Here is a 19883-nt window from a genome sequence, read left to right on the forward strand (position 1 = left end):
TTCGAGAACGCGCAGAAGGCTGGAAGGCTTTCTTAGGTCTGGGGGTAGAGAGGCTGCTTTCTCTCTGAGGGGTGTTAAGGCAGATGGGGCAGAAGTTTCCTTAGGAAGTGGCCGGCCAGGTCTCTCTCAGTTGAGGGACAAGATGGCCCTCATTCCTTCCATTTGAGGGATGAGTGCCTATGGTTTCCTCATTTAGGGAAAGCAGTGAGAGGGGTCCCTTCAATTTGGAGCAAGAAGTGAGAGTAGATTCCACCCAGTTTGAAGGAAGAGGTGAGATCAGTTCCCTTTAGTTGTGGGAGGAAGAGGGAAGGATGCCCTTCAGTTTTCAGGGAAAAGATTGGGATGAGTCAGTTTGAGGGGGCAGATAGAACACGTTCCCCTCAGTTTTGGAGAAAAAGTGGGATGGGTGCCCCTCAGCTTGAATGAAAAGTGGAGACGGTCCTCCTCTGTTTGGGGCGAGATGAGCCGAATGCCCCTCAGATTTGGAAAAAGTTGGGGACATCCCGCCTAGTTTGAAGGAAATCAGGAGGCTGGGTTTTCCATAGGTTCCTGTCAGCTTCATGAAGGAGATGAGACAGTTCTCTGTAGTGTGCTGGAAAGGGAGGGCCAGGTGCCTCTTGGTTTGGGAGATGAAGAATAGCCTCCCTCTTCGCCTGGAATGAGCTGGGCCAGTCTGGGCCTTGGGGTTTCTGGGACGTTGGGGGCAGCGTTGTCCATCACTGCTTTGGGGAGCGTCCAGTGCGCGTGCGCAGCTCAGGTCCGGGCGGGGGCCGGCAGGGGGTCCCCGCCTTGGGAGCGCGGCGCGGAGGGCGGCCAAGCACTGTCCCCTGCCGTTTGCACCCGGCCACGCCTGGGACCCAGGGGGATGCTGCTCGCCGCCCAGCAGCGCTGGCCGAGGAGGAGCCGTGCCCCTCCCGTCCTGACCGCGCCCCGCGCAGACCCTCGCTCTTCAAGCTGTTGGCTGCCCCGGCGGGGGGCCGTGGCCGCGCACCGCTCTGGATCTGGTGGGGGCGTTTCTGGCGAGGTTTGGGGGCGCGGACTCGAAGGAGTAGGTTGTGGAACTTGGGGGAGAGCTGCATTGGGGAATTTCCGGAGCTGGGACTGATTTATGGAGGAAAGAGGAGGGAGTCCCCGACTACGAGAGTCCGGGGCAGGGTCTCGGAGCCCGGACCTGGCTTGGGGGTATCGGAGCCGGGATTGGGGGGAGCGAGCCCCACGTGCCTGTGACGCGGGGGCGCCCGGTAGGTGGCGGCGGCGACGCGGGGCCGGCGGCCGTGCGGTGCCGGGAGGGCGGCTGGGCAGGCTGCAGGATGCTGCGCGCCGCCCTGTCCCTGCTCGCGCTGCCCCTGGCGGGGGCGGCCGAAGAGCCCACCCAGAAGCCAGAGTCCCCAGGCGAGCCTCCCCCAGGCTTGGAGCTCTTCCGCTGGCAGTGGCACGAGGTCGAGGCGCCCTACCTGGTGGCCCTGTGGATCCTGGTGGCCAGCCTGGCCAAAATTGGTGAGTGCGTGTGTGCGTGCGCCAGGTCGACGGTCAGCTGCGGACCCGCCCCCAACACCCCCACCTCCTCGGTCCTCAGATTGGGGCTGGCTTTTTGCACGGTGCTGGGACTTAGGTTTGGATTCCACAAATCCCAGCTCTCGCCCAGTTCCTGCGTCGCCTCCTGTGGGTCCCTGGTCCCTGTCTTCTCCCCTGGGAGCTCTGAGGATTTGCCTTTCTGAAGGGCTGTCCCTCGCTCTCCCCAACTCCATCTGTAGGCTCCTTTGCCCTCTCCGCTCCCCTCTTCCCCTTGCAGTAGGCCCTCTTCAGTCTGTCTCCCCACCAATCCCCAGCCTCTCAGAAACCTCTGTCACCGGTGAGGACGTATGGGGACATTGAGGGGAGGGTGTTCTCCCACGAACACAGGCATCGTGGTTCTGAAAAAGCAGCCTCCCCTAGAGACCACGTCCGAGTGTCCATTCCCTTAGGAAACTACACTGCCACTTTTCCTCCAGCTCTGCCCTGCTGCCCACTTAAAGCTGCTGCCTTCTTGTGCCTGTGTGTGGGGACCCCCCAGCCCGGTTCAGGTCCACATTCTTCCCACTTCAGGGTATAAGAAACTTCCATGTATCGGAGCCTTCCTGTGTGCTGCCTACCCTAGATGCTTTCGTACATCCGACCTCTTCAGTCCTGACAGCATTGAAGGCTGTGCTTCAGACTTCTTTTTCCCTGAATAGAGCTGCTTTTGCTTGCATCTGCTCCTTCCTCCTCCCTTCTGAGCAGCCAGTGGTCCCTCCTCCCACCAGAGACCCTCCTCCTTCTCTCTGTTGTGCAGGCTCTGCTGTGGGGGTGACTAATTATAGCTGAGCGTTGCTACTCTCTCCCCATGGATGCCGGCACAGCCTGTACTCCAGTCTCACCAATACAGCCTTCATGGAGGAATCACCCAGAGCCTAGAATTTGCCCCCCTTCTCCACAGGGACACTGCTGGGGGTAAGGGGGCTGGGCAGGAACAGAACTTTCCACTCTGCTGTGGCAGCCTAAGATTAATAATGGAAAGTGGAACTCAATATGCCTTCGGGGAGCATGGTTCTATGGGGCTTAGATCACAGGGCTGGGGTTAATGCATAAACAGATGAAGATGAAATGGGGTCCCTGAAGGAGAGAAGTAGAAGACCAAAGTAGTAACAAGGACAGAGAGATCTATGACCACATTTACCTTAGAGGCCCAGGAGCAATGACAGTAAGAGTGGAAGGAGCCTCAGATTTGGAGCCAGCAATTGGGTTTGCTGAGAAGTCTGTGAGTTGCAGAAGAGTTCCTGTCTTAGGGCTTATAGCAACAACTGTAGTTTTCCCCATAAATCATGGTTCTTTTTCTAGTTTGGATGACATCTCCTATGGAAGTGGGAGAAGAGAGCCTCCTTTTCACAAGCCAAAGAAAATCCTAGAATGAGAGAAAAGGCAGAACCTTCAGGAACACCTTCCCCCAGCTTCATTGCTAGACTTTTTCCCTTTTATTAAACAAATATTTACATAGAACTCACTATGTGCCAGGCACTGTTCTAGGCCCTTTGGGTACAGCTTCCAAAGGGCACTGTCTTGGCATAGGGTCTCACACAGGCTAATTCAGAGGTCTACTTCCCCAACACCCCAGGGATCATGTAGAGAGAGATGTGTTCACTTGTGGTCTGAGGACTTAAAGGAGAGCCAAAGAGTTTATTTTAGAGGACAAAAGTAGGAGTGGCAATAGTGTTAGAAACCCTTTTCTTCTCTCCTCCTACAGACAGAACTGTTCTATTTAATTAACATTTGGTGTGTGTCTAACATACTATGTGTCTGACATTATGCTAGGCACATTTGCATACTTTATATCATTTTATCCTCACCCTTGATGCTGGGTATTTTTCCTATGTTACAAAAGAAGAAAATGAAGTTGAAGTAAGTTAAATAATTTGCCTGAGATCACACAGAATGTGCTAAGGCTGGAAGAAGACTTGGAGATCTTCTGACTGCTAAAGCCAAAGTTTAAAAAACTACGCAGTCCTGAGTGAGCCCATATAATGGAAGGCACATTGGGCTAGGAAGTCTACACGGCTCCTAGGAGGTATAATATACATTCTGGTCCAGTTCAGGAGTGGGGACATTATAACGGGTAACATTTATTGAGTGCTTACTGTAAAGTAGTATGCTAAGTGCATTTGAGTAGATTGTCTTTTTTTTTTTTTTTTGTGACAGAGTCTCACTCTGTCACCAAGGCTGGAGTGCAGTGGCATGATCTCAGCTCATGGCAACCTCTGCCTCCCAGGTTCAAGTGATTCTCCTGCCTCAGCCTCCCAAGTAGCTGGGACTACAGGCACCCGCCATCACGCCCCACTAATTTTTGTATTTTTAGTAGAGACAGGGTTTAGCCATGCTGACCAGGCTGATCCAGAACTCCTGACCTCAAGTGATCTGCCCACCTTGGCCTCCCAAAGTGCTGGGATTACAGGTGTGAGCCACTGCGCCCCACTACAGACTGTCTTTTTTTTTTTTTTTTGAGACGGAGTCTCGCTCTGTCGCCCAGGCTGGACTGCAGTGGCCGGATCTCAGCTCACTGCAAACTCCGCCTCCCGGGTTCACGCCATTCTCCTGCCTCAGCCTCCCGAGTAGCTGGGATTACAGGCGCCCGCCACCTCGCCCGGCTAGTTTTTTGTACTTTTTGGTAGAGACGGGGTTTCACCATTTTAGCCAGGATGGTCTCGATCTCCTGACCTTGTGATCCGCCCGTCTCGGCCTCCCAAAGTGCTGGGATTACAGGCTTGAGCCACCGCGCCCGGCCCAGACTGTCTTTTTTAATGGTCACAATAATCTCACGAGATCATTATTGTTTTTACTCCCATTTCGCTGATGAGAAAACTGAGTCAGAGACGTGAAGTTATTTGCCCTAAGATGACAGAACTAGGCTTTGAATCCAAGCAATTTGTCTCCAAAGGCCCTGATTTTTACAACTATCTTATATATAAAAAGATACTGGGTAGCATTTGCTGAGGTTCAAATAATGGCTATGGATAAGGGATGTCAGAGAAAGGTGAGGTCCCCTGAAGAAGAAAGTATAAAGGAAGAGATATTTCTAGAAGGGGAAAAAGCAGTAAAGGCCTAGGTTACCATGGTGTGACAGGAGCACTAAGAAACAGATGACTTTGACTGCAGGAGAGGGTTTGTAGCCCTAGAGATTGGAAATTCTAGAAATCTTACATATTTCTCCTCCCTTGGTCCCAGTCTTAGAAGGTTGGCCAGGCGCAGTGGCTCACGCCTGTAATCCCAGCACTTTGGGAGGCCGAGGCGGGCAGGTCATGAGGTCAGGAGTTCAAGACCAGCCTGGCCAACATAGTGAAACCCCGTCTCTATTAAGAATACAAAAAAATTATCTGGGCATGGTGGCGCGTGCCTATAGTCCCAGCTACTTGGGAGGCTGAGGCAAAAGAATCACTTGAACCCAGGCGGTGAAGGTTGCAGTGAGCTGAGATTGCACTATTGCACTCCAGCTTGGGCAACAGAGTGAGACTTCATCTCAAAAAACAAAAACAAAAACAAAAAAACCAAACCTGGGAGGTCATAGGCCTGTTTGTGGGAGGATATTCCATAAACTGATCTATCCTGCACTCTTTTTGCATTGCAGTATTTCACCTTTCTCGGAAAGTAACATCTCTGGTCCCTGAGAGCTGCCTGCTGATTTTGCTGGGCCTGGTGCTAGGGGGCATTGTTTTGGCTGTGGCCAAGAAAGCTGAGTACCAGCTGGAGCCAGGCACCTTCTTCCTCTTCCTGCTGCCTCCTATTGTGTTGGACTCAGGCTATTTCATGCCTAGCAGACTGTTCTTTGACAACTTGGGTGCCATCCTCACCTATGCCGTGGTAGGCACACTCTGGAATGCCTTCACAACAGGCGCTGCCCTCTGGGGCTTGCAGCAGGCTGGACTTGTAGGTGAGTGACCCTGAGACCCGGGCTTTGCCAGACCCATCACCCCTCTCCCTTCTCCTCAAGCTCTGGAGGTCCATGCTGGTGTGAGCCATGCCCTGAAAGCTCCATCCTAGGTCCCTCCCTCTGGAGTGCAAGGCAGGGCTCCCAGTGGGGTTCAGGCCTTCTCTAGGTCTCTGCCAGTCTGGGCTTCTGCAGCATAACAGCTGAGCAGGAGCCTGGCTCCCAGCTGTGTGTGGGCTGCCAAGCCTGGGGAGCCTGCGTTACCACTCTGTTGCCTCCTGCCCTCTGTTACCACATTGCCACTTGCCAGCCCTGCTCCCCTGAGGCACAGCTGCACATCATATCTGCAAGGGCCTTCTGTCCTGGCTCTCACCAGGCCAGGTCAGGGTAGTTTTCTGTTTTTATTATTATTATTATCTTCTTAACTATATGTTGTCTATAAGAAATTCATTATTTTAAAACATTTATTTTTTAAATAAATAAATATAATAGGTATTTAAAAAATAAATAACTATTATAAATCCATCAAATGCTGGCACTACACTGGGTTTTCTCTCCTTACTTATCCCATTGACTCTTCGTAGCAAGCCTTTTGTGTAGTTTGTCACATTTAGTGGATGAGGAAATAGAGCCCCTTACATTTGTTTGCTATCAGGTCCAAGGTTAGCAGAAGAGGTCCTTTTTTGTTGTTGTTGTTGTTGTTGTTGTTGCTTGTTTTTTTGAGATGGAGTCTCACTCTTGTCCAGGCTGGAGTGCAATGGCATGATCTCGGCTTACGGCAACCTCCACCTCCTGGGTTCAAGCAATTCTCCTGCCTTAGCCTCCTGAGTAGCTGGAATTACAAGCATGTGCCACCACGCCCGGCTAATTTTTGTATTTTTAGTAGAGATGGGGTTTCGCCATGTTGGCCAGGCTAGTCTTGAACTCGTGAGCTCAGGTGATCTGCCCGCCTTGTCCTCTCAAAGTGCTAGGATTACAGGCGTGAGCCACCGCACCTGGCATCAGGTCTGTTTTACTGAGGCTCTTTGCCTTTAGGTTGCCCTCTCTTGCTACTTTCTTTATTTCCTAACCCAAGAAATTCATTCAACCCTCAAGGTTGATGATTCACACTTTTTCCAAGGTATTACAAGAAAACGTTTACCATTGCTACCTGGGACCCTAACCTGGTTTCCCTATTGAGGTAGTGAACTATTTGGGGCAGGAAGGGAAGGGAGGATATCAGATCATAATAACAGTAATAGATAATAATATCTTTTGGGTGCTTACTATATGTTAGGTGTTGGCTAACTAAGGAAATTTTATTAGTCTCAATTTAGACATGGAGAAACTGGGGCTCATAGAAATTATATGACATATTTAAGTCCCATCTGTGGTGCTTTTCTTACTATATTCAGTCCTCCACCCCTGCTGAGAATTGTGTCACATCCCTTTGGCTGGGAACCACAGGTATGGGAAAAAGCACTCTTTTGTTATTCTCCCTAACAAAAATAGTTAGCAGCCAATTTCCATTTGCTAGTAGTTATTATTACTGTTGCTACAGTGTTTTTTCCCTATTTTTTTATTTATTGTTTTTTTGAGACTGAGTCTCACTCTGTCACCTGGGCTGGAGTGCAGTGGCACGATCTCGGCTCACTGCAGCCTCCGCCTCCCTGGTCCAAGTGATTCTCCTGCCTCAGCCTCCCAGGTATCTGGGATTACAGGCATGCACTACTGCACCTGGCTACTTTTTGTATTTTTAGTAGAGACAGGGTTTCACCATGTTGGCCAGGTTGGTCTTGAACTCCTGACCTCAGGTGATCCAGCCGGCCTCAGCCTCCCAAAATGCTGGGATTATAGGCATGAGTCACTGCGCCTGGCCTTTTTCCCTATTCTAAATGGCTGGGTTGAGTTTTGAAACAATCTTGTGAGGCAGGCAGATGAGGAGGCATGGCTAAGGTAAGCCATATGACGGTGACGGAACCAGCATCATACAGTTGGTAAGTGGCAAAGCCAGGCCTTAGGCATAGGTAGTCTCTTGATCTGCAGGCTGATGCTGTCTTTGCCAGCCCAAGTCCTCTTTGGGCTTCCTTGTTGTATCAGCAGGGGTGGAGCCTGGGCTTGTCCCAGGGCGTGCTGCAGGAGACTGGGTCGTCTTCAATGACTGGCCTGTTCTACATGTGTCCCCTAATAGCCCCTAGGGTGCAGGCTGGCTTACTGGACTTTCTGCTGTTTGGGAGCCTCATCTCGGCGGTGGACCCTGTGGCCGTGCTAGCTGTCTTTGAGGAGGTGCACGTCAATGAGACTCTCTTTATCATCGTCTTTGGCGAGTCCCTGCTCAACGATGCAGTCACCGTGGTGAGTGTGCTCAGCTGACTGCCATTCCCTGACCCCAGGCTGCATGCTCTGACCAGCTAGGGGTCTGTGCAGACTCAGACCTTTCCCGTGGGTCCTCTGGGGGCAGAAATATGCTGTCTGCTTTTACTGTCTCCCAGCAGTCCCAGTTGCTGCCTTCCCGCCTCACTGCTGACTCTCCTCTTCTCGCTCAGGTGCTGTACAAGGTCTGCAACTCCTTTGTGGAGATGGGCTCTGCCAACGTGCAGGCCACTGACTACCTGAAGGGAGTCGGTCAGTATTTCCCTGCTCCCAGCTGGCATTGGAAGTCTGCCTCCCTTGGGTTGCTGAGGCCCTCCCACCCCACATCAGGACAGAGGAGGCTATTCGGGTTGCCTCATCTCCTCCACTCCTCTATAGATAAATGGGGTCTGGGAGGGGCTTGCCAGGGATCCTGGCTCTGGGTTTTGAGCCCCTGAAAGTGAGGTGGGCATCATCTCTCACTCCCTGCCAGGCAGCAGTCTTGTCAGCCCGGGTAGGGTCCAGGCCAGGGGTCATGCTGACAACCCACTCCTCCCCCAGCCTCCCTGTTTGTGGTCAGTCTGGGCGGGGCAGCCGTGGGCTTAGTCTTTGCCTTCCTCCTGGCCCTGACCACACGCTTCACCAAGCGGGTCCGCATCATCGAGCCGCTGCTGGTCTTCCTCCTCGCCTACGCAGCCTACCTCACTGCTGAAATGGCCTCGCTCTCCGCCATTCTTGCGTGAGTTCTGGGGGCCTTGCAGGCAGATAGCTGGGAGGGGGCACTGGAGATGGTTGCCCCTCATAGGGACACAGGCAGGAACTTCAGGAGTCCATAGGTTTCCCTGAGCCCTTGTGGTAGTGGGAGCCTCAAACTCTCCTGGGGAGTCAGTAAACTTCAGGCAATATTTCAGGAGCAGCTTCCAGAACTGTCCTCAGCACCCTCAAACTCTCTGGGTATAGGCTGGGCTGGAAATAGACTTCAAGGCCTGGGGCCGCCAGCTCTGGAGGCCACAGCACTTCAGAAGGTGCATCAGAGAGCCCGCTAGTCAGAGCACATTCCTCCCACCTTCCCTTCCAGGAGACACTGAGTGGGAAGCCTGGAGATCTGGACAATTAGCCCAGCACTACCACTCAGTCTTCAGGCCTCCCTGGGCTTCAGCTTTGAGAGTCTGACATCCTGTGATGGGCAATGCCCCCTCCTGCATTATGCTCAAACCCCAGAGGCTGAGCACCCTGGAACCCTTCCCCACTTGCCATATCTCTCCATCCTCTCCCAGGGTGACCATGTGTGGCCTGGGCTGTAAGAAGTACGTGGAGGCCAACATCTCCCATAAGTCACGCACAACTGTCAAATATACAATGAAGACTCTAGCCAGCTGTGCTGAGACCGTCATCTTCATGCTGCTTGGCATCTCAGCTGTAGACTCTTCTAAGTGGGCCTGGGATTCTGGGCTGGTGCTTGGAACCCTCATCTTCATCCTGTTCTTCCGAGCCCTCGGTATTGCTGGCACCCTCTGCTTTCCCACTCTCCTTCCTGTCCCGCCCCTCCCCGCAGCTCATCTCCCCATCTGAGTCCACATCCTTGTCAATTCCTAAGCCTCCTCTTGTTGCTCACTTGTCCCAGTCCCTGTTAGACTTCAGCCCAGATACGTGGTGCCATCCACTCCTGCGTCCTCCACTCCCAACGCTTTGCTCCCACTGGCCTCCCTCCCGCTGTAGGCGTAGTCCTGCAGACCTGGGTGCTGAATCAGTTCCGGCTAGTCCCTCTGGACAAGATTGACCAAGTGGTGATGTCCTATGGGGGCCTGCGGGGGGCTGTGGCCTTTGCTCTCGTCATCCTACTGGATAGGACCAAGGTCCCTGCCAAGGACTACTTTGTAGCCACCACTATTGTAGTGGTCTTCTTCACAGTCATCGTGCAGGTGGGAGTGCCCACAAGGCTGGGTAGGGAGAGGGTCGGGCAGGCCCTGGGGGAGTCTTGAAGCCTGTGGGACAGGGGCTCCTCTTCCCGCTGGGAGATGGAGGGCCCTGACTTCCCAGACCTTGAGTGCAGTGGGGTGGGGGTACTGAAGCTGAAGCCTCATTATGGGGAGAGAAAGGCAGCAGGGAAATGAATAGGAATAGGGCAGGGCTCACCTCCTGCCTGTCCATAGGGCTTGACCATCAAGCCACTGGTCAAATGGCTGAAGGTGAAGAGGAGTGAGCATCACAAACCCACCCTGAACCAGGAGCTGCATGAGCACGTGGGTACCAGAACCCCAGCCCTCCCCTGTGCCTCTCAACCTTCTCCTATTTTGGGCAGAGTCCTGATCCAGTCCCCCTACCCACCCCCCTTCTAGACTTTTGACCACATTCTGGCTGCAGTGGAGGACGTTGTGGGGCACCATGGCTACCACTACTGGAGGGACAGGTGAGGGAGCTGACCCGAGGCTCCTTCAGCAGCAGCAGCCCCACCAGCCAGGGAAGCATGGGGGATGTGCCACACTTCTGAGAAGGGACAGAGCCAGGTTCAGGCTGGGTGACCTCTGCCTGAAGCCCCTCAGTGGCATCCCAGTGCTCTCAGGTTAAGACAAGGCTCCCCAGTGTGGCCTGCTTGGCCCTGCATGGTTTGGCAACTGCCAGACTCCAGCCTCGTCGTGCTCTGCTCTGTCTTTGACTGTCTGCCTGCTAATTCCATGGACCCTGCCTTATAGCCTCAGGACCCACCATGCTCCCCCAGCCTGGCCACTGGGACCTTCTTTCTACTAGAACACTCCTTCACCTCCCTCTCACTTACTCAGCTTCGATTCATCCTTCACACCTCACCATAGGCTTCAATTGTTTAGGGAGGCCTTCCCTGGCCTCCCTGGCTAGGACACACCCATGTCATATTCTCTAATTATCCTTTGTAGTTCTTGTCATGGTTGCAATTTTACAGTGATTTGTAATAATTTCAATTACTGTCAGGCTTTTCCATGACACTGTAAATTCCGTGAGGGCAGGGACTAGCCTTGAGATTCTCTCTGGCTGAGGCCCATATCTAAAAAGCCAGGCCAGTGCTGACAGTGTCCTTGCCCTGTCTGAGGAAGGGCCACCTGGCCAGGCCTTGGGAATGGGACTCAGGGCCGGGCCTGGCATCCTCTGTAGGTGGGAGCAGTTTGACAAGAAATACCTGAGTCAGCTACTGATGCGACGGTCAGCCTACCGCATCCGGGACCAGATCTGGGATGTGTACTACAGGCTCAACATCCGGGATGCCATCAGCTTTGTGGACCAGGTGGGCCAGCAGCTACCAGGTGGGCCAGTGGTGGGTAGGCAGATGGGCAGCAGAGCAGGACAGAAAGGGGTGGTAAGCAGGCTGGCCCTGAGCAGGCAGTTGGGAATTCCCAGCTGGCTCCATGGTCTGGTGAAGTGGCAGCGGCAGGAAGCAGCTGGGTCTGGTGCTGACATTCAGAGTCTGGCAGGCAGTCCAGAGAGGTGGGAAACAACTGGACTCTGGAGTCAGCAGATGTGGCTCAACCATTATCACTTCCAAGCTTGTGACCTTGGGTAAGTCACAATCTCTGAGCCTATTTCCTTAGCTGTAAGAAAGCAGGCATAAGAGGCTGGGCACGGTGGCTCATGCCTGTAATCCCAGCACTGTGGGAGCCTGAGGTGGGTAGATCACTTGAGGTCAGGAGTTCGAGACCAGCCTGGCCAACATTGTGAAATCCTGTCTCTACTAAAAATACAAAAACTAGCCAGGCGTGGTGTTGCATGCCTGTAATCCCGACTACTCGGGAGACCGAGGCAGGAGAATCGCTTAAATCTGGGAAGCGGGCTGGGCGCGGTGGCTCATGCCTGTAATCCCAGCACTTTGGGAGACCAAGGCGGGTGAATCATGAGGTCAGGAGTTCGAGACCAGCCTGGCCAACATAGTGAAACCCTGTTTCTACTAAAAATACAAAAACTAGCCAGGCATGGTGCTGGGCACCTGTAGACCCAGCTACTTGGGAGGCTGTGGCAGGAGAATCGCTTGAACCCTGGTGGAGTTTGCAGTGAGGTTGCAGTGAGCTGAGATTATACCACTGCACTCTAGCCTATGTGACAGAGCGAGACTCCGTCTCAAAAAAAAAAAAAAAAAAAATCCGGGAAGCAGAGGTTGCAATGAGCCGAGATTGTACTACTGCACTCCAGCCTGGGTGACAGAGTGACTCTGTCTTAAATAAAAAATAATAATAGGCTGGGTGCGGTGGCTCACGCCTGTAATCCCAGCACTTTGGGAGGCCGAGGTGGGTGGGTCACGAAGTCAGGAGATCGAGACCATCCTGGCTAACACAGTGAAACCCCATCTCTACTAAAAATACAAAAAATTAGTTGGGCGTGGTGGTGGGCACCTGTAGTCCCAGCTACTTGGGCGGCTGAGGCAGGAGAATGGCATGAACCCGGGAGGCAGAGGTTGCAGTGAGCCGAGATTGTACTACTACACTCCAGCCTGCGTGACAGAGCAAGACTCCGTCTCAAAAATAATAATAATAATAAAATAGAAAGCAGGCATAAGAGTACTTATGTTATAGATTTTGTGAATTCGATATGTAAAGTGCCTAGCACAGTACCTGGCATGTCAAAAGAGTAAACTAAGTGTTCATTATTATTATTTTCTTTATTACCCCTGACTCCTGGGCAACCCTCCATCTGATTGCCGGCTGAACTTGGTCTTGATTCCTGCAGGGAGGCCACGTCTTATCTTCCACAGGTCTCACTCTGCCTTCTATGCCCAGCCGCAATTCTGTGGCAGAGACTTCTGTTACCAACCTGCTGTGAGTCCTTGAGCCCCTTCCCCTTCCTCATATTCCTCTCCATTGTGCCCTCTCTCTGAATCCCTTCTGGGGGAGATTTGTCAGCATCTTTGCATCTGCCCTTCTCCTGGCCTGTGCCTCCTGCCCCCTCCCCAGCACATGTGTCCCCTGCTTCCGGCAGGAGGGAGAGTGGCAGTGGAGCATGTCTGGATCTGCAGGTGATTGACACGGTACGCAGCGGCCGGGATCGTGAGGATGCTGTGATGCATCATCTGCTCTGCGGAGGCCTCTACAAGCCGCGCCGTAGGGTGAGAGCAGGCAGCATCGGGATTTTGAGGGGGTGGAGGTGGTCTGAGGAGAGCTTAAGAGGCAGTTGGTGCCAGCTTGCTGGAGAGCTGCAGATGCCCAGCTAAAGAGTGTGGGTTTCAGCCGGGTGCAATGGCTCACGCCTGTAATCTCAGCACTTTGGGAGGCCAAGGCAAGAGGATCACTTAAGGTCAGGAGTTCAAGACCAGCCTGGCCAACATGGTAAAAGTGAAACCCCATCTCTACTAAAAATACAAAAATTATCTGGGTGCAGTGACACGTGCCTGTCATCCCAGCTACTCGGGAGGCTGAAGCAGGAAAATCGCTTGAACCCGGGAGGCAGAAGTTGCAATGAGCTGAGGTCTCACCACTACACTCCAGCCTGGGCGACAGAGCAAGATTCCATCTCAATTGATCTTGAACAAAGCAAAAGAGTGTGGGTTTTACCTCATCAGTAATAAGAAACCTCTGCTTTATTTTTATCTTTTGGAGAAAGGGTTGACGTAATACAAGCACTGTTTAAGGATACCTTCTCTGGTAGCACAGTGCAGATCAAATTGAAGGGGGTGAGTTGAGAAGCTGGGAGAGCCAGTTAGGAAGCTGAAGTGAAATATTGTGGATTAGGGCTGGGCGGTGGGAAGGCAAAGGGGCACATAGGCCTAGGTGATTGGCTCTGATGGTGAGAGGAGGAGGAGACAGTGTACTGGGGGCCTTGAGGGTCACTGGAGAATGATGGGGTCACAGACAGAAGCAAGAGCACTGAGGAAGCCTCCTAGACCAGCTTAGCCTATGGAAAGTGGGCATCTGTTTTAAATAATGGAAGTTAGTCCGATGCAGATCATGAAGCTTTACAGCTGGAAAGGCCCAGCTCATCCAGGAGAGAATCTGTTGCAACCCCACAAGAGGGCAGCAAGCCATTACCTTGCACCTTTCTAAAATGGGAAGCCAGCTGTCACCAGTTCTGGCAGTTTCAACAATCAAAGCTCTTACTACTGTTGAAACAGAATTGGCCTCCTTTAACTTGCACCCACTGGTCCTGATTTGACTCTTTGCAGCTCTGCAGAATAAATCTTCTAAAATTTCAAGACAGTTCCCTTTCACACAGGCTGTCTTGCCCTCAGGCCAGCATCTCTTACCTCCTGGTATGTCTTCTCTGGACTTAAAAAAACAAGACCCAGAATGGAAGTTGCTATTCTAGCTGTGGCTGGCCAGGGAAGGACCTAGAAGCTCTCTCACCATTCTAGTTCTAGAACTTGCTATTTCTCTTCCCACAGCCCAAGATCCCTCCAGCCTTGGCTCACCACTCTGGGGCCCCACATTGTCCTTAGAAGCTGCTAAACTCCCAGGTCTTCCTCAGTTAATGGCTGGCAGACCCTGTCTCACCTCAACCTATGGGGTTTTTAAAAAACCTTTCTTATTCAAAATTCCAGTAGAGTGAATAAAATAACTCATATTGATCTATCAACCAGCTCTGAAAAATCAGTGCATGATTAATTCTATTACATTCTGTAGCCCTACCCCATCCCGCCCACACTTTATCTTAAAACAAACTGCAGACATCATATCACATCATCTCAGAATATTTCAGTATGTCTCTCTAGGTGGCAAGAACTCTTACATCCGGTCAGTATTCAATAAGTATCTTTTTTCCAGCTGGATGTTCAAATCAGGGTCTAAATAAGTCCACACTTAGCATTTGGGAAATATGTCTCTTTGTTTTAAAAAATCTATAATAGTTCTTTTTCCCCTCTCTATCTCTCTTGCTATTTATTTATTGAAGAAGCTGGATACTTTGTCTTGGAGAATTGCACATTTTCTAGATTTTGCTGACTGTGTTCCAGTGGTGTTGTTTAACATGTTCCTCCGTTCCCTATATTTCCTGGTTGTTAAATCTAGAGGCCTGATCAGATTCAGGGACATTCAATAGGTATGCTATATATTTTCTGTGGTGTCACATCAGGAAATACATAATGATTTGGTGTGTGGTGTGTGTGTGTGTGTGTGTGTGTGTGTGTGTGTGTGTGTGTGGTGTTTATGTATAAGATTGGTCAATGGGTTCAGTCCAATCAGTTCATGTGTAGTCTGTTTTTCAAAAATCTGGAATAAGTTTGTGTGTATCCTGTTAAATGTCATGTTATTTGCTTTAGCCCATCATCCCATTGTTTGGTTCCTATGTCTGCCACCAAATGTCTCCTTCTTAGATTCATATCATCTGAAAATTTGTTAAGCCTGTTAACTTTGTATTCATCCAAATCCACATAAACATGTTGAACAGGATAGAGCTGAGGACAGAGCCCTGTGGCATGCTACTAAAGACTTTCCTCCAGACTGACATGGATCAAGCATTTTTGGGGTATGGTAACTCAACCAGTTCTGAATCCACTTAGTATGATAACACAATCCACAATTTCTCATGTTCTTCATCGAAATATCATTAGAGAGAGACAGAGATATCTAGTATGCAGTTAGAAAGATTACAGTTTAATAGAGAGATAAGGGCTGGAGAGAGATCTGGAAGCTCCATATCAGGTTTTGTCACCTGGCTACCATAGAATCCCCTGGGGAACTTCCTGGCTTCACCTGGAGATTCTGATTTTGTAGTTTGGAGTGGGACTAAGAATCTGTGTGCTTACTAAGTTCCCCAGGTGATTCAAATGTAGCTGGTCTGATGACTGATGTTGGGGGACCACAGATCTGTATCACTGGGATAGCTGGGGCGGAGAGAATGGATACGTTCTCTGGGGAGAGTGTTTCGTGGGGTGGGAGGAGGGCTAAGGATAACACTGAGGAGTGCACATACTAGAAAAAGAAAGAGAGCCAAAGACAAGGAACTCTTGGAGAAGCAGTGGCAGGTGGTGCCTCAGGCCTGGGGCAGAAAGAGGGCTAGATGCTGTGCAGAGGCCTGGCCAGCACCTAGGCAGAGCCCACAGCACTGGTGACCAGCGAAAAGGCAGCACTGTGGAGTTGTGGACCCTAGAGTTGCATTTCTGGTATTTAAGGAAGTAGTGGGTAGGAGAGAAAGTGTCAGAATCAAATTATAAAAATGTAGCAGCAAAATGGAGACAATGGTGTTCAGGGGAAGACTTTCTTTAAGGAGGCAAGGGCAGGAGCTTGAAAACAGAGGGGAGGGAGCCAAGTGGTGAGGGAAGGAGTGAAGATACAGGAGAGTGGATAAATAGGAGGCAGCAGGAACTGCTGGAGGCAGGAAGGAGGGAACTGAGCAATGTGGAGGCCGGGGCTGGGCAGCGATGAGCCTTGTGAAGGAGATGGACCCCTTCTCCCCAGGAGAGAGGGTAACTCCTGGTGCACAGTTAGAGGAGGAGGGCAGATGGGAGACTTGAAGGGGGCTCTTAGAACTGGTTCAGGGAAGCAAAAAATACGAGATAAAGGGACCAGACTTGGGATATGAGGCAAGATAAGATGATTTGGCAGGCTCTGGGCAGTATTTCAGGGGATTACCAGTAGATGATGAAAAGGTCCTAAGCAGGGAGGGTAGAGGCAGAGGCAGTCTAGATGAGTGTGTAGTGGACTTGGTGTTGGTAAGGGTTAAAAAGAGCATGGCCAGGCGCAATGGCTCATGCCTGTAATCCCAGGACTTTGGGAGGCCAAGGCAGGTGGATCACCTGAGGTCAGGAGTTTGAGACTAGCCTGGCAACATGGTGAAATCCTATCTCTACTAAAAATACAAAAATTAGCTGGGCGTGGTGGTGGGCACCTGTAATCCCAGCTACTGGGGAGGCTGAGGCAGGAGAATTGCTTGAACCCCAGAGGCGGAGGCTGCAGTGAGCAGAGATCGTGCCATTGCACTCCAGCCTGGGTGACAAGAGCAAAACTCTGTCTCAAAAAAAAAAAAAAAAAAAAAAAAAAGATGATGGGGGTGATCCTGAATTATTGGGACTGAGAAGGTCCAGGGTGTCAGGGGAGATAGTTATGAAAGTTCAAAGTGCAGCCCAGGATATCATGGTGGTGGTTGTAGAAATGGCTAGATGGGAGATTCCAGCTAGAGAAAGGATCCTGTGGTGTAACTAGAAGGGGGCAGGTAGGCTGGATGTGTGAGCGAAGCTCAGATAAATGGAGGTACAAAGAAGCAAATGTCCCCTATGTTGTCACAGTAGCAGAACAAGACAGAGAGTCACCTTCAAACCAGAGAGAATCGGGAAAGGTTGGCAAGGCTGGGGAAGGCCAGGTTTGGGGGAATAAGTTCTGGGATAAAGGGAAGCTTTTCCCAGGGAACTGAGAACACAGTGTCTCTGGCTGGGTTCCTGTTGTATTTTTTGTTTTGTTTTTCAATCCATTGTTAATTCTGGAAAAGCTGGGCTGGCAGGGCCTGTGGTGAATATGTTGGGGCTGTGGCCTGGGGTTCCTGTGGGAGGCCAAGGCATCCATCCTCATAGCCAGGCGGGGCTGTCATTGCCAGTACAAAGCCAGCTGCAGTCGCCACTTCATCTCAGAGGATGCGCAGGAGCGGCAGGACAAGGAGGTCTTCCAGCAGAACATGAAGCGGCGGCTGGAGTCCTTTAAGTCCACCAAGCACAACATCTGCTTCACCAAGAGCAAGCCGCGACCCCGCAAGACTGGCCGCAGGAAGGCACGTCTTCCCTCAGGGACTCCTCTTCGGAGCTGGAGGCTGACAGCATGCAGATTTGAGCCCCCAAGTGTTAGGATCCAGCTTAGGGGGACCCCCAGTTGGACAGTCCTCAGGGACTTGATGACCACAGCAGTTTGGGTTCCCTTTTAGATGTTCCTGGAGCCCCAGAAGTAAGGTGAGACCTTCAGAGGGAGAGCAGCCTCTTGGCCATGTGGTCACCTGCTGGGAGGCAGCAGGGCCTCCTACCAAAGATGAAAAAGGCAGGAGAAAAGGAGATTCCTTTGAGGGGCAGCTTCATGAGCTCCTAAGTCAGCCCAGGCTGATGCATCCAGATTTCTTGCTGGGGCATGGGTCACTCTTGCCTGGTTGGCCAAGGGATAGTAGAACCACTGGGACTGACACAAATTCCCTCCCCTGCTGGGTTAGGAAAACTTGTCCTGTTGACCCCACCAGATGACAGGGTTGGGGTGGGAAGTCGGGGCCAGAGGCTCAAGTTTTCTTTCTTGGTCCTCAGAAGGATGGAGTGGCGAATGCTGAGGCTACAAATGGGAAACCTGGAGACCTGGGCTTTCAGGACACAGGCAAGCAGGGAGCAGTGTGGGACTGAGGATGGGAGGGAGGAGGGAAAGGGCTGGGGCTCGCCTGCCAGATCCTGGAGGACCAGCTGTAGGGTGCGTTAAGCACCGTGAACTGGGGCTCTTCCTCCAGGGACTTGATTTCCAAGTTGGAAATGTTCAAAGCAGTAATTAGACAATGTGTGACAGGAGGCATCTGATTGCTAACTATGGGTTACAGGCCCTGAGGACTTGGAAAAGGTGCCATGGAGAAGGGGGAGCTTGGTCTGGGCCTTGGAGGATGGGTGGACTCTGGGGCCCAGGGTCCTATCTGCAAAGCCAATTTTGTTTTGTTTTTTGAGATAGAGTCTCACTCTGATGCCCAGGCTGGAGTGCAGTGGTGCCATCTTGGCTCACTGCAACCTCTGCCTCCCAGGTTCAAGTGATTCTCTTGCCTCAGCCTCCCAAGTAGCTGGGATTACATGTGCACGCCACCACACCTGGCTAATTTTTTTTTTTGTATTTTTGGTAGAGACAGGGTTTCACGTTGCTGGCCTGACTGGTCTTGAACGCCTGACCTCAGGTGATCTGCCCGCCTCAGCCTCCCAAAGTGTTGGGATTACAGGCGTGAGCCACCGCGCCTGGCTGCAAAGCCAGTTTTGTATGAGCTGAATGTTGATGGGCCTTCCAGCAACCCAAGTGCTCATGTTTCCAGTGGATCGTGGGATTTGGGGCTGAAAGAAGAGGATGGGGGAGCTGGAAAGTGTAGTCCTCATGGCTTCCTCTGAGGACTTAGCTTCCTCTGGTCGCCTCCTTGGACTCTGCAATGTCAACTTCTCTCCCTCCCAAGTCCCCACCTCTTAGGCCAGTGCTTGAAACAGCCAGAGGAGAAAGCAGGTGTCTCTTCCAATGTGTGTTCTGCCTAAGGAGACAGTGAGCTGGCTTGGGACTGTGCAATCCCAAAAGGCAGCTGCCAACCCAGGCCACCTGACTCTGCTCTTGTCTCTGTCCAGCTGCTGTGATATTAACCGTGGAGTCTGAGGAGGAGGAGGAGGAAAGCGACAGTTCAGAGACAGAGAAGGAGGACGATGAGGGGATCATCTTTGTGGCTCGGGCCACCAGTGAGGTTCTCCAAGAGGGCAAGGTCTCAGGTAATGGCTTCCTCCCTGCCCAACTCCCTTCTGGAACAAGCTGGTTTCCTTTCTCTTCACTCGTGGCCTCTACTGCAGACAACTCCCTTTTCCTATTCACTAGTTTATTCCTATTCACTAGTTTTCCTATTTCCTAGAATAGTTTTCCTATTCACTAGTTTATTCATGCCAGCATTTGCAGAGCATCTTCTTCATACCAGACGCCCAACATAGGTGATATTCAACTCTCACAACAACCAAGATGGGGAAACTGAGCTCAGAGAGATTAAGAGACTCGTGACTTGTCCAACATCACACAGTAGAACCAGAATTTGAAGCTGACTCATCTGACTCCCAAGCCCACAGCCTTTCTTTTGTAAATTTATTTATTTATTTTGTTTTATTTGAGACAGAGTTTTGCTCTTGTCATCCAGGCTGGAGTGCAGTGGTGCAATCTCCGCTCACTGCAACCTCTAGCTCCCAGGTTCAAGCAATTCTCCTGCCTCAGCCTCCCGAGTAGCTGGGATTACAGACATGCACCCCCAAGCCTGGCTAATTTTCATATTTTTAGTGGAGATGGGATTTCACCATATTGGCCAGGCTGGTCTCGAACTCCTGACCTCAGGTGATCCACCTGCCTTGGCCTCCCAAAGGTCTGGGATTACAGGTGTCAGCCACCATGCCCGGCCTTTTCTTTTCCTTTTTTTTTTTTTTAAATGCCATTTTTGCATTGCTATAATCTTTTTTTTTTTTTTGAGACAGGATCTCACTCTGTCACCCAGG

General features: G+C 51.5%; 1 protein-coding gene across 6 annotated transcripts in view; it reads left to right on the top strand.

Moving 5' to 3' along the window:
- The first annotated feature begins 1251 nt into the window (after positions 1-1251).
- SLC9A5 (solute carrier family 9 member A5) overlaps positions 1252-19883 on the top strand; it is a 24390-nt gene continuing 5758 nt past the window's right edge. Inside the window, exons 1-15 of one of the 6 annotated variants that reach the window (XM_023210159.1) lie at positions 1252-1497; positions 5135-5437; positions 7605-7768; positions 7960-8038; positions 8327-8504; positions 9043-9263; positions 9485-9687; positions 9919-10008; positions 10105-10175; positions 10892-11021; positions 12455-12543; positions 12704-12830; positions 17246-17416; positions 17931-17997; positions 18984-19121. In XM_023210159.1, the coding sequence (XP_023065927.1) occupies positions 1311-1497; positions 5135-5437; positions 7605-7768; positions 7960-8038; positions 8327-8504; positions 9043-9263; positions 9485-9687; positions 9919-10008; positions 10105-10175; positions 10892-11021; positions 12455-12543; positions 12704-12830; positions 17246-17416; positions 17931-17997; positions 18984-19121 (2218 nt within the window). In that variant the 5' untranslated portion in view covers positions 1252-1310. The remainder of the gene's footprint in view (positions 1498-5134; positions 5438-7604; positions 7769-7959; positions 8039-8326; positions 8505-9042; positions 9264-9484; positions 9688-9918; positions 10009-10104; positions 10176-10891; positions 11022-12454; positions 12544-12703; positions 12831-17245; positions 17417-17930; positions 17998-18983; positions 19122-19883) is intronic. The other 5 variants (XM_023210163.2, XM_023210164.2, XM_023210160.2 and 2 more) reach the window with 5 other exon arrangements.

The sequence above is a fragment of the Piliocolobus tephrosceles genome, chromosome 17, assembly GCF_002776525.5.
Source record: "Piliocolobus tephrosceles isolate RC106 chromosome 17, ASM277652v3, whole genome shotgun sequence".
Classification (NCBI taxonomy): domain Eukaryota; kingdom Metazoa; phylum Chordata; class Mammalia; order Primates; family Cercopithecidae; genus Piliocolobus; species Piliocolobus tephrosceles.